The sequence below is a fragment of the Oncorhynchus kisutch genome, linkage group LG12 (genome assembly GCF_002021735.2).
Source record: "Oncorhynchus kisutch isolate 150728-3 linkage group LG12, Okis_V2, whole genome shotgun sequence".
Classification (NCBI taxonomy): domain Eukaryota; kingdom Metazoa; phylum Chordata; class Actinopteri; order Salmoniformes; family Salmonidae; genus Oncorhynchus; species Oncorhynchus kisutch.
The window spans coordinates 16,148,239-16,160,684 of NC_034185.2; the positions used below are offsets into that span (position 1 = coordinate 16,148,239).

At 42.7% G+C, this 12,446-nt stretch overlaps 1 protein-coding gene across 4 annotated transcripts in view; it reads left to right on the plus strand.

Annotated features, from left to right (window-relative positions):
* Positions 1 to 12,446, plus strand: part of LOC109900595 (probable E3 ubiquitin-protein ligase RNF144A-A) — a 45,013-nt gene that overhangs the window by 14,808 nt on the left and 17,759 nt on the right. For 3 of the 4 annotated variants that reach the window (XM_031836972.1, XM_020496293.2, XM_031836973.1), the window contains exon 2: positions 10,020 to 10,182. In XM_031836972.1, coding sequence (XP_031692832.1) covers positions 10,039 to 10,182 — 144 coding nt within the window. In that variant the 5' untranslated portion in view covers positions 10,020 to 10,038. Of the gene's footprint in view, positions 1 to 10,019; positions 10,191 to 12,446 lie in introns of those variants that run through there. The other variant, XM_031836974.1, reaches the window with a different exon arrangement.

Below are 12,446 nucleotides of genomic sequence, written 5' to 3' on the forward strand. Positions count from 1 at the left end.
CATTTTCTTCTTTGCTTATGGCCTTATAGTGTTGTTTGAGAGCTGTCTTAATGCCAGCTTCACTTTTGTGGTGGTAAATAGACGGCTACGAATAATACATATGAGAACTCTCTTGGTAGATAGTGTGGTCAACAACTTATCATAAGGTACTCTACCTCAGGCGAGCAATACCTTGAGACTTCTTTAATATTACATATGTTTAATATTAATATGTCTACGTTGCCAAAGCAAGTGAAATAGATAATAAACAAAAGTGAAATAAACAATACAAAAATGAACGGTCAACATTACTCACAAAAGTTCCAAAAGAATAAAGACATTTCAAATGTATATATACAGTGTTGTATCGATGTGCAAATAATTAAAGTACAAAAGTTAAAATAAATAAGTGTAAATGTGGGTTGAATTTACATTGGTGTTTGTTCTTCACTGGTTGCCCTTTTTTTGTGGCAACAAGTCACACATCTTGCTGTTGTGATTGCACACTGGTATTTCACCCAATAGATATGGGAGTTTATCAAAATTGGATTTATTTTCTAATTCTTTGTGGGTCTGTAATCTGAGGGAAATATGTGTCTATAATATGGTCATACATTAGACAGGTGGTTGGATCTCAGAGATCATCTTGTTCTACTGTAAGAATTGTCTCAGTACTGCTTCTTTTCCCCTGTGGAACAGACCATTACTTTCCTTTGTTGATTTCTGCTGGTCAAGCAAAGTGGATTACTCTCTCTCTCTCTCTCTCTCTCTCTCTCTCTCTCTCTCTCTCTTTCTCTCTCTCTCTCTTTCTCTCTTTCTCTCTCTCGCTCTCTCGCTCTCTCTCTCGCGCACGCGCTTATCTTCCTTAAAGACTGTTCTTCCAGACTCTCCTCTTTGGAAGCTGTGTGCTTTTCCTTGTTCTAATCCAATTATAGACACTAATTTAGGAGACCTACATTTCTACCTACAGTTAGATTCAGAAGCCAGAGATTCTCTCTGATCTCTGTGGACTTCTGCTAAGGAAAACAAAGACCTTGTCACTTCGTGTGCTGCGAAAGGGCCTTGAGATCGCTCCCATGATGTTTAACTTTATTCGAGAATGAACGTTTTATATAGCATGCATGCATGCCCTTTAACAATGACCAATCTCTAGTCTCCAGATAACGGTATAAAGAGATTGATCCACTTTTCCTCAGTTGTGTACTTGAACACAAAAATCCTAAATATACCCGCGATGGATCCCTTTGTAGAAACCTGTGGTTTACAGGTCAAACAAGGGCAAGTGAGCCATTAAGCAACATTGGGATACTTAATTAACGTTAAGAAAAAATCCCTAAACGGAAAATGTTAAGCACAGTGCACCAAACTACTACTAGCAGGTCCCGGTCATCATCATCAAGGGAAAACAAGGCAACAGTAAACAGTCTCCCATGAATGATGCAGCACCCCCTCTTGGGTCAATTGAGATATATCGCGTCTGACTAACACATTTCAGTTATTGTGTTACCACAGATTATCCATTATAGTGGCTGCTCTAACAATGAAAAAATAAAGTAAAAAATGGATAGCAGTTAGACTGGGTAAGTCTTTTCATTCTCAAACTCATTCCACGGAGGGCCAAGTGTCTGCGGGTTTTCGCTCCGCCCTTGTACTTGATTAATTAAGATCACTAATTAGTAAGGAACTCCCAACACCTGGTTGTCTAGGACTTAATTGAAAGAAAAAAAAGAAAAAAAACTGCAGACACTAGGCCCTCCATGGAATGAGTTTGACACCCCTGTTCTAGATCATTCTAGCCATTCTATCCAATGAGAGGGCAGATACGCTTGTGAACAACAGGCACAACACTGATATAGTGTTTTTTCAAAGTATCATACTTATCAGTACACTCGTAACAACCTAAGCACTACTAAACATCTATTCCATCAAATAAGCCATTACATTTTGTGGGGGAGGATATGTTTACTGTTGCTTTGTTTAACCTAGATGGATTATACATAAAAATAGTTTCCGTAAGCCCTTGATACCGACATTATGTAGCTACAGTATATGCTTGTCGGGACTGAAATGAAAGCTGTCCGTTCATTTAGATTCAGAAGACAGGTGCTTTTGACGGAGATCAACACTGACTGACTGCCTGACTGACTGGAGAAATGCTTACAATATTGATTTTCCACTACAGTTGTTGAGTTAAAGGGGAAATCTGTGATTCTAACAACAACAAAGTTGACACCTTGCCACTTTTTTGTTAAACAGGGGAGGGGATGGGGCTGGAATTAAACTCATGAGTCATTTATAAATTATTTTCTTCAATTTAGAATTAATTTAAAAGTCCAAAATGCACTCTTTAAGAGTGGTTTTTAACTAACAGATTCAGCCTCAGATTATATAAATCCAGTCTTTGTATTGTCAAGTATAGAATTTACAATCAAAATAGATTATAGGCTTCATTCTAGATATGCATAATGCTATCTAGTTGATCTATTTATCAGCAGTTTTCTCCTAGGGCTAGCAGCACAGGGATGTTGCTCTGAGCCGCTTGTCCAGATGGGTGGTTAAAGCAGGAGATGGGCTGGTAACAAGCTGGTCTGGTCTACCATGCAGAGAGCGGAATCAATCCCCATTTCTGACTCACAGTCGTCCATTAAATGAATGAGAACAAACAACTAAAATTGTCAATTTCCATACAGTCCATCACAAAAAATATGAGTGATCAACTAATAGCCAGCCATTATAGCATATTGGCTTGCCTTTCTGCATGTCAAAACACATATTTTGTAAGTGATGATAGAAGTGTTTCTTTCCACGCTTCGGACGAGGCAATAACAAGAGATTGACTCCTGTAGACAATCCTAATTGGCCTAAACATAGCTGGGGTGCAATTACAGGGTGTCACTATCAATTATACAAATGGCCAGTCAGTCAGAGAGGTAGTACCCACCTCACTGTTCTCTGTCTGTCACAGGGTAAAGAGACAGAGATTTAAAAATATATATATAACCAGGCAAGTCAGTTAAGAACAAATTCTTATTTACAATGACAGCCTACACCAGCCAAACCCTGACGACACTGGGCCAATTGTGCGCCACCCTATGAGACTCCCAATCACAGCCAGTTGTGATACAACCTGGATTTGAACCAAGGTATCCATAGTGACACCTCTAGCACTGAAATGCAGTGCCTTAGACAACTCGGGAGAGAAGGTAGTCAAGCCACCTCAAAAAGCACAAGAAAGAGGATTTCGACACCCACCATCTCATATTGTTCTGAAATCATTTCTGTAGTTAGAAACAGATAAGGTTAGCATTCCTGCAACATTATTTTGTTTAAATATAATTTTATCTCTGAGAAACTGATTGCTATTAAGCTATTTTAATTTATAGGATTCATATAATCTTCAATAAATATAGTACATAATATCCGATTTGGACCATAATTCTTCCTAACAATGAGTTAGACCTGATCAATTCAATAAAAGGATCAATAGCCACCCCACGCCAATCTCACCAGACTAACCAGTGTACAGTATCAGTTCTCTATGTCTGACAAGCAGTATGGAGCTGCTTCTTGGGGTATTGTTTCTTCATTCTATTTAATGTATTCCCTGTGAATCTGGGAATGTTTTTTTTTTTTTAAATAAGTCCCTTGCATTATTTACCATAAATGAGTGTGAAAGTACAACATTTTGCCCACTAGATACCGCTGTTCGTGCTACTGCCACCGCACCCTTTTATCCATGTTGCTGGTGTTTTGTGTTTAATACTGAACACAAATATAAATGTAACGTGTAAAGTGTTGGTCCCCATGTAACGTGAGCTGAAATAAAAGATCCTAGAAATTTTCCATACACACAAAAAGCTTATTTCTCTCACATTTTGTGCACAAATTTGTTTACATCCCTGTTAGTGAGCATTTCTCCTTTGTCAAGATTATCCACCCACCTGACAGATGGCATATCAAGAAGCTGATTAAAAAGCATGATCATTACACAGGTTGACCTTGTGCTGGGGACAATAAAAGGACACTCTAAAATGTGCAGTTTTGTCACACAACACAATGCTACAGACGTCTCAAGTTTTGAGGGAGTGTGCAATTGGCATGCTGACTGCAGGAATGTCCACCAGAGCTGTTGCCGGAGAATTACATTAACTGTTCATTTGTCTCCCGTAAGCCGCCTTCAAAAATAATTCAAAGAATTTGGCAGTATGTCCAACCGGGTAACCACGTCAGCCCCTCCACATCAGTCTTCTCCTGCGGGATCGTCTGAGACCAGCCACCCAGAAAGCTGATGAAACTGTGGGTTTGCAAAACTGAAGAATTTCTACACAAACTGTCAGAAACCATCTCAGGGAAGCGTGCTCGTTGTTCTCACTAGAGTCTGCAGTTCGGCGTCGTAATCGACTTCAGTGGGCAAATGCTCACCGTCGATGGCCACTGACACGCTGGAGAAGTGTGCTCTTTGTGGATTAATCCCGGTTTCAACTGTACCAGGCAGATGGCAAACAGCGTGTATGGCATCATGTGGGCGAGCGGTTTGCTGATGTCAACATTGTGAACAGAGTGCCCCATGGTGGCAGTGGGGTTATTGTATGGGCAGGCATAAGCTACCGACAACGAACACAATTGCATTTTAGCGATTTCAATTTGAATGCACAAAGATACCATGATTAGAACATGTCATTCATCTGCCGCCATCACCTCATGTTTTAGCATAAAATGCATGGCCCCATGTTGCAAAGATCTTTACACAATTCAGTCAGAAATGGCTGTAATTATTTTGCAGCTTCAGCATCACTGACAGTGCGATACACACTGCTGATGTTCTGTATTGGTCGCTGCAGCAGGGAGGAGAGAAACAACGGATGCTAGTCACACAGTCACTCGCTGTCTTCTTTTTACACAGCACAGCACATCTGAGCCCAGCCCGGCACAATCAAATCAATTGTGGTCGGACTCCCTCTAGTCATTTGTGTGTCTTAATTATTTCAGGAAACATTTCGCTTTAAGCATCAGACAAGCTAAGTGCATATAGTTGATTTGATTAAAACACATAGGATGTGTCTGTCTATACAATATATGAAGGAATTCACATTTAAACATTTCGACCAAATCGATTGGTCAATAGAACAGACGACTCTTGGTAGACTGATTGTTTTTTGTCAGGGACAGCCCTACTCTGGATCGAAGTGTACGACAGCGGGTTCCAGTTCCCACCAATATTCAGCAACTTTGCACATCCATTGAGGAGGAGTGGGAGAACATTCCTCAGGCCACAATCAACAGCCTGATCAACTCTGTGTGAAGGAGATGTGTCGCGCTGCACGAGGCAAATGGTGATCACACCAGATAATGACTGGTTTTCTGATCCACGCCCCTACTTTTTTTTAAAGCTATCTATGACCAAGATTAAGGTCTAATTGACTGATTTGTACTGTAACTCAGTAAAATCGTTGAAATTGTTGCATGTTTGGTTTATAAATATATATTTTTCTTTGCAACTTTGGGTAGAAAACCAATAACTTTTGCTCATGTTGAAAATAAATTGAATGGTCATCCTCACAATTCAAGCCAGTCCTCCATGAATGCAATTCAGTTTGTCCTCCTCTTAGGCATAATCTGTCAGAGAACTGCTACTGAATACTGGTTGTTGGGGTGGGATTGGTGTGGGGGCTCTGTGGGTGTCTTTTGACCATGTTATTGGATTCTTCTTGTCTTACTCAATGGTAGGAAAAAGTTTGGTCCAAATCGATTTTGGGGTACTATATTTGTAGAATATTATGTTTATCTTACAAATTAAAAGGGCCAATTTGGGTGCACACAATTAGCTTAAGAGAGAGATCAAATTAAATAAAAAAATGTTTCAGGAATGCTAATTATGTTTCAAACTACAGAAGCGATTTCATGGCTTGCTGAAATGACATGGAATGACTCGGCAGAGAGAAAGCCCGAGACCGAGAGAGCAAGCACTGAGGCATGCTGAGAAGTCAACTGAACTGACCTATTCTGCTCACTGGTTTCAACTCGCCTGGCAATGAAATGTCATAGTTAAGTAGGGTGCTGTACTTGAGTTTTCCCCCTTACTCTGCCAGTAGTTTAGGCCTTGCATATCCCAATAGCACCCTAATGTATTCCCAGGCATCTGGTCAAAGGCAGTGCACTAAATATGTTGCTAATTGTATCTTTATTTAACTAGGAAAGTCAGTTAAGATCAAATTATTTTTTACAATGACAGCCTACCCCAGCCAAACCCTCCAGTAACCAAGACAACACTGGGCCAATTGTGCAGTACCCAGGATTGAACCAGGGTCTGTAGTGACACCTCTAGCACGGTATGGCAGTGCCTTAGACCATTGCACCGCTCAGGAGTATAAAATTGTGACGCACCCAATGACTTAGGCTCTCACTGTTAAATGTTCCCATTCATTGTAAATGTTGTGTCCCATTCATTCTCACTGTTATGTGGCAGGGCAGCCTTCATCTGTACACACAGCATTCATTCATGTGATTATGGCAATGTTGATCAAATCATTTATAAATTAGCGATGGGCTGAACATAATATGTTTAATATCCAGTTTTATTGCTGCTGGAGTCAGCCTGGTAGTCTATGGTCATAATGGGTTTGTTACGAAATGAAAGACTCTCTCCATCCCACCCGCTCTGAACCCTCCCTCGCTTTCTGTATATTAATGTGACGAACATCAGTTAGGATGATATCTACCTTATTTCTGGATATATATTTTCTCATACCGTCTGGTTATTATACAGTAGAAACACTAAGCGTGAGTCCCAAATGGCACCAGATTCTCCACAAGTGCACTATTTTGCACTAAAATGCACTAGGGTGCCATTTGCGGCAAACCCACTGTGAGACATGTTGTCTGGAGTGATATCCATATGACACGTATTTTCTCATCTGTACTGTGTTTGGAGGAAAATGTTGTTGTATTGACACTTTGTGGAGGATGTGATACGCCATGTGCCCATGTGTCATCAACATGTTCCTTTTTATAGTTTCAGACATTCAGACACAGTCACATACTCTCACTCAGGTTCCTAATATTAGAGTGGTGGGGGTGGGAAGGAGGTCTGGCTGTGGTACAACTGTGTGATGTTGGTCATACACACACACACACACACACACACAGTCCTCCAGGAGGTCCTTCAGTTCCATCTGTCTCCAACCCTGTCGTCTCCAACCCTGTCTCCACACTACCAATCCACATGAATCATCTTAGGGTAGAAAAGAGGACTCACTAGCTGTATAGTCTAGTTACAGTAGTGACGCATGGCTCTGTGGAAGGCAAGCAACACTCATTTCCATCTTTGTTCATAAATAGTCACTTTAGACCATTGAGGTTTGAGGTTTAAACTTGGCTCTGCTTTCATAAATCCCTGTGGTGCCAGTTCCACAGTAGCTTGGCCCTCCCCATGAGGCATCCCTCTCACACAGTACAGAGTAGGGCCGTTTAAAGGCTTAACACAGTCATGGTGCCTGGTCAATCAATTCACAACTTCCATCTACTCTGTGTGAAGTGAGAGGAACGTGTTGTATATTTGCATAACGCTTCTCACATTCACTCACTCTAGGTTGAAATGAAGTCTCTGAAATGAAGCTCTCTCTCCCTCTCTCTGGAACCCGAATGGAGTGGAGAGAGGCTGGTCTGTGTTGTACTGTTCTGAACAGCTGTAGTGTCCTGTAGAGGCTGGTCTGTGTTGTACTGTTCTGAACAGCTGTAGTGTCCTGTAGAGGCTGGTCTGTGTTGTACTGTTCTGAACAGCTGTAGTGTCCTGTAGAGGCTGGTCTGTGTTGTACTGTTCTGAACAGCTGTAGTGTCCTGTAGAGGCTGGTCTGTGTTGTACTGTTCTGAACAGCTGTAGTGTCCTGTAGAGGCTGGTCTGTTGTACTGTTCTGAACAGCTGTAGTGTCCTGTAGAGGTTGGTCTGTGTTGTACTGTTCTGAACAGCTGTAGTGTCCTGTAGAGGCTGGTCTGTGCTGTACTGTTCTGAACAGCTGTAGTGTCCTGTAGAGGCTGGTCTGTGCTGTACTGTTCTGAACAGCTGTAGTGTCCTGTAGAGGCTGGTCTGTGCTGTACTGTTCTGAACAGCTGTAGTGTCCTGTAGAGGCTGGTCTGTGTTGTACTGTTCTGAACAGCTGTAGTGTCCTGTAGAGGCTGGTCTGTGCTGTACTGTTCTGAACAGCTGTAGTGTCCTGTAGAGGCTGGTCTGTGTTGTACTGTTCTGAACAGCTGTAGTGTCCTGTAGAGGCTGGTCTGTGCTGTACTGTTCTGAACAGCTGTAGTGTCCTGTAGAAGCTGGTCTGTGCTGTACTGTTCTGAACAGCTGTAGTGTCCTGTAGAGGCTGGTCTGTGCTGTGCTGTACTGTTCTGAACAGCTGTAGTGTCCTGTAGAGACTGGTCTGTGCTGTGCTGTACTGTTCTGAACAGCTGTAGTGTCCTGTAGAGACTGGTCTGTGCTGTGCTGTACTGTTCTGAACAGCTGTAGTGTCCTGTAGAGGCTGGTCTGTGCTGTACTGTTCTGAACAGCTGTAGTGTCCTGTAGAGGCTGGTCTGTGCTGTACTGTTCTGAACAGCTGTAGTGTCCTGTAGAGGCTGGTCTGTGCTGTACTGTTCTGAACAGCTGTAGTGTCCTGTAGAGGCTGGTCTGTGTTGTACTGTTCTGAACAGCTGTAGTGTCCTGTAGAGGCTGGTCTGTGCTGTACTGTTCTGAACAGCTGTAGTGTCCTGTAGAGGCTGGTCTGTGCTGTACTGTTCTGAACAGCTGTAGTGTCCTGTAGAGGCTGGTCTGTGCTGTACTGTTCTGAACAGCTGTAGTGTCCTGTAGAGGCTGGTCTGTGCTGTACTGTTCTGAACAGCTGTAGTGTCCTGTAGAGGCTGGTCTGTGCTGTACTGTTCTGAACAGCTGTAGTGTCCTGTAGAGGCTGGTCTGTGCTGTACTGTTCTGAACAGCTGTAGTGTCCTGTAGAGGCTGGTCTGTGTTGTACTGTTCTGAACAGCTGTAGTGTCCTGTAGAGGCTGGCCTGTGCTGTACTGTTCTGAACAGCTGTAGTGTCCTGTAGAGGCTGGTCTGTGTTGTACTGTTCTGAACAGCTGTAGTGTCCTGTAGAGGCTGGTCTGTGTTGTACTGTTCTGAACAGCTGTAGTGTCCTGTAGAGGCTGGTCTGTGCTGTACTGTTCTGAACAGCTGTAGTGTCCTGTAGAGGCTGGTCTGTGCTGTACTGTTCTGAACAGCTGTAGTGTCCTGTAGAGGCTGGTCTGTGCTGTACTGTTCTGAACAGCTGTAGTGTCCTGTAGAGGCTGGCCTGTGCTGTACTGTTCTGAACAGCTGTAAGCTTGTATGTGGAGGGGGAAGGGAAAAGCTCTTAGTGATATGGGCTCTGCACTTAAAAATAATAAAAAACAGTTCACTCTCGAAACCAGCAACTAAGGATGACAGTGTTACTTTCATGACTCCATAACACCTTCAAACGTGCTAGACAGATTGAATATTCATGACAAAATAACCTATATTAATTTTTAAACAAGCTGTTATGAAGAACTTGTTTTGATGAACCTTAGAAGAAACACTGTTCATTCAATGAAAAGTTGATGGACGATCAAATTGAAAGTCATCAAACCAGTGATGTCATTTGATGGTATTCATTTTCAAAGAAGCACAATAGAAAGATAATAATAATATAACAATAATAATTATATAATAATTATATAATAATAATAAGAATCTAGGCTGACTTAAAAAGTGTGTGTATATATATATATATATATATATACTTTTTACTAAGCAAGTCAGTTAAGAACAAATTCTTAATTACAATGACAGCTTACCGGGGAACAGTGGGTTAACTGCCTTGCTCAGGGGTAGAACAACAGATTCAGCCCAGGGATTTGATCCAGCAACCTTCCGGTTACTAGCCCAACACTCTAACCACTAGGCTACCTGCCAACTTGCTCGCAGACGTTCTACCATGAGTGAATGAATAATTATTACAATATTACTGATCTTATAACCGTCTGTGTTCCAGGTCACCTGTGCCAGACATCATGACGACGGACCAGTCTGCACGGTACCGTCCCACCTGGGACCTGGCCCTGGACCCCCTGATGTCCTGCAAGCTGTGCCTTGGGGACTTCCCCCGTGAGCAGATGACCACCATCAGCCAGTGCCAATGTGTCTTCTGCAGCCTGGTCAGTAGGTACAGCCAACACACCTGAATAGGTCCTGTTCATTAGGCACCAAACAGAAGAAAACAGACAGAATCACACACTTCACTAAGCACATATCTATTTAAGTCAGTAGCACACCTCTTTTGAGCTGTGGAGGAAAGAGCATTTTTAAGTTATGAAACAGATAGAGGCCATGGCTGTATTAAGACTGGGCTGTGTTAATTAAGTATCAAACAGAAGAAAACAGAGTGAAACAGTGAGGAACTACCTGAACTTGTCTAATAGGAAACACACATTTTCGTGTTCTGTTGCAAAACATTTTGTTACCGTGTGCCTTAATGATAAGACGGAAAGTGAAAATGAATGTTTTTTTATTGGATACTTCTAGGTAGTCCCTCCCCGTTTAAGTCTGTTTTCTTCCATTTGGTGCCTAATGAAATCAACCCAGTCTTAATGGATCCTGATATAGCCATGTACTCTGATTGTGCACTTTCTCCTAGTACCCCTACAAGTGTGCTGACTTAAGTAGAGCTGCAGTTAGTGAAGAGTGTGATTGAGAACAGGACAGCACTCAGCAGTGCTGAATGTACCGTACTTCAGAGCTCTGGTCAAAAGCCGTGCAGTATAAAATGAATAGGGTACCATTTGAAACACAGGACCTATTCTGATGAGGAGGAGCAGCTTGGACTGTGTTGATGTAACTGTTCTTGTTCCTCCTAAGTGAGAGTGTGACTTGTTAAGAGTGGATGTCAACATTATGTAATGTCTGCCTGCCTGTATCATCATGTAGGAAGACTAGAGGATACTAGAGAACTGGGATAAGTCTAGTCCTGTTCTGCCCTGTCCTTTTCCGACCTGTTCTGTCCTGTGCTTTCATGCCCTGTCCTGCCCTGTTCTGTCCTGTACTGTTCTATCCTGTTCTGTCCTGCCCTGTTCTGTTCTGTCCTTTACTGTCCTGCCCTGTTCTGTCCTGTTCTGCACTGTTCTGTTCTGTTCTCTACTGTTCTATACTGTCCTGTTCTGTTCTGTGCTGTCCTGTTCTGCACTGTCCTGTTCTACACTGTTCTGTCCTGTTCTGTACTGTTGTGCCCTATCCCATTCTGTACTGTTCTGTTCTGTTCTTTACTGTACTGTTCTGTCCTGTTCTGTTCTGTACTGTACTGTTCTGTCATGCTCTGTCCTGTTCTGCACTGTCCTGTTCTGGCCTGTTCTGCACTGTCCTGTTCTGCACTGTCCTGTTCTGCACTGTCCTGTTCTACACTGTCCTGTTCTGTACTTTTCTGCATTGTTCTGCACTGTCCTGTTCTGCACTGTTCTGTCCTGTTCTGCACTGTCCTGTTCTGCACTGTTCTGTCCTGTTCTGCACTGTCCTGTTCTACACTGTCCTGTTCTGTACTGTTCTGTCATGCCCCATTCTATACTGTCCTGTTCTACACTATTCGGTACTGCTCTGTACTGTACTGTTCTGCACTGTTCTGTCCTGACCCATTCTATACTGTTCTGTACTGTACTGTACTGTTCTGTACTGTTCTGTCCTGGGCTGTCATGTCCTGTCCTTTACTGTTCAGTCCTGTTCTGTTCTGTACTGTTCTGTCCTGTTCTGTACTGTCCTATTCTGTACTGTACTGTACTGTCCTGTTCTGCACTGTTCTGTCCTGACCCATTCTATACTGTTCTGTACTGTCATGTTCTGTCCTGTTCTGTACTGTCCTGTACTCTACTGTACTGTACTGTACTGTACTGTACTGTTCTGTCCTGGGCTGTCATGTCCTGTCCTTTACTGTTCTGTCCTGTTCTGTACTGTCCTGGCCCATTCTGTACTGTTCTGTACTGCCATGTTCTGTACCGCTTATTCTGTCCTGTTCTGTACTGTTCTGCTCTGTCCTGTTCTGTACTGTCCTGTTTTGCACTGTAATGTACTGCCCTATTCTGCACTGTTCTGTTCTGCACTGTTCTGTTCTGCACTGTTCTGTTCTGCACTGTTCTGTCCTTTACTGCCCTGCCCTGTTCTGTTCTGTACTGTCATGTCCTGTACTGTTCTGTTCTGTACTGTCATGTCCTTTACTGTTCTGTACTGTTCTGTCCTTTACTGTTCTGTCCTGTACTGTTCTGTACTGTTCTGTCCTGTACTGTTCTGTCCTTTACTGTCCTGCCCTGTTCTGTACTGTTCTGTCCTGTCCTGTACTGTTCTGTCCTGTTCTGCACTGTCCTGTTCTGTACTCTTCTGTTCTGTTCTGTACTGTACTGTACTGCTCTGTCCTGTTCTGCACTGTTCTGTTCTGTTC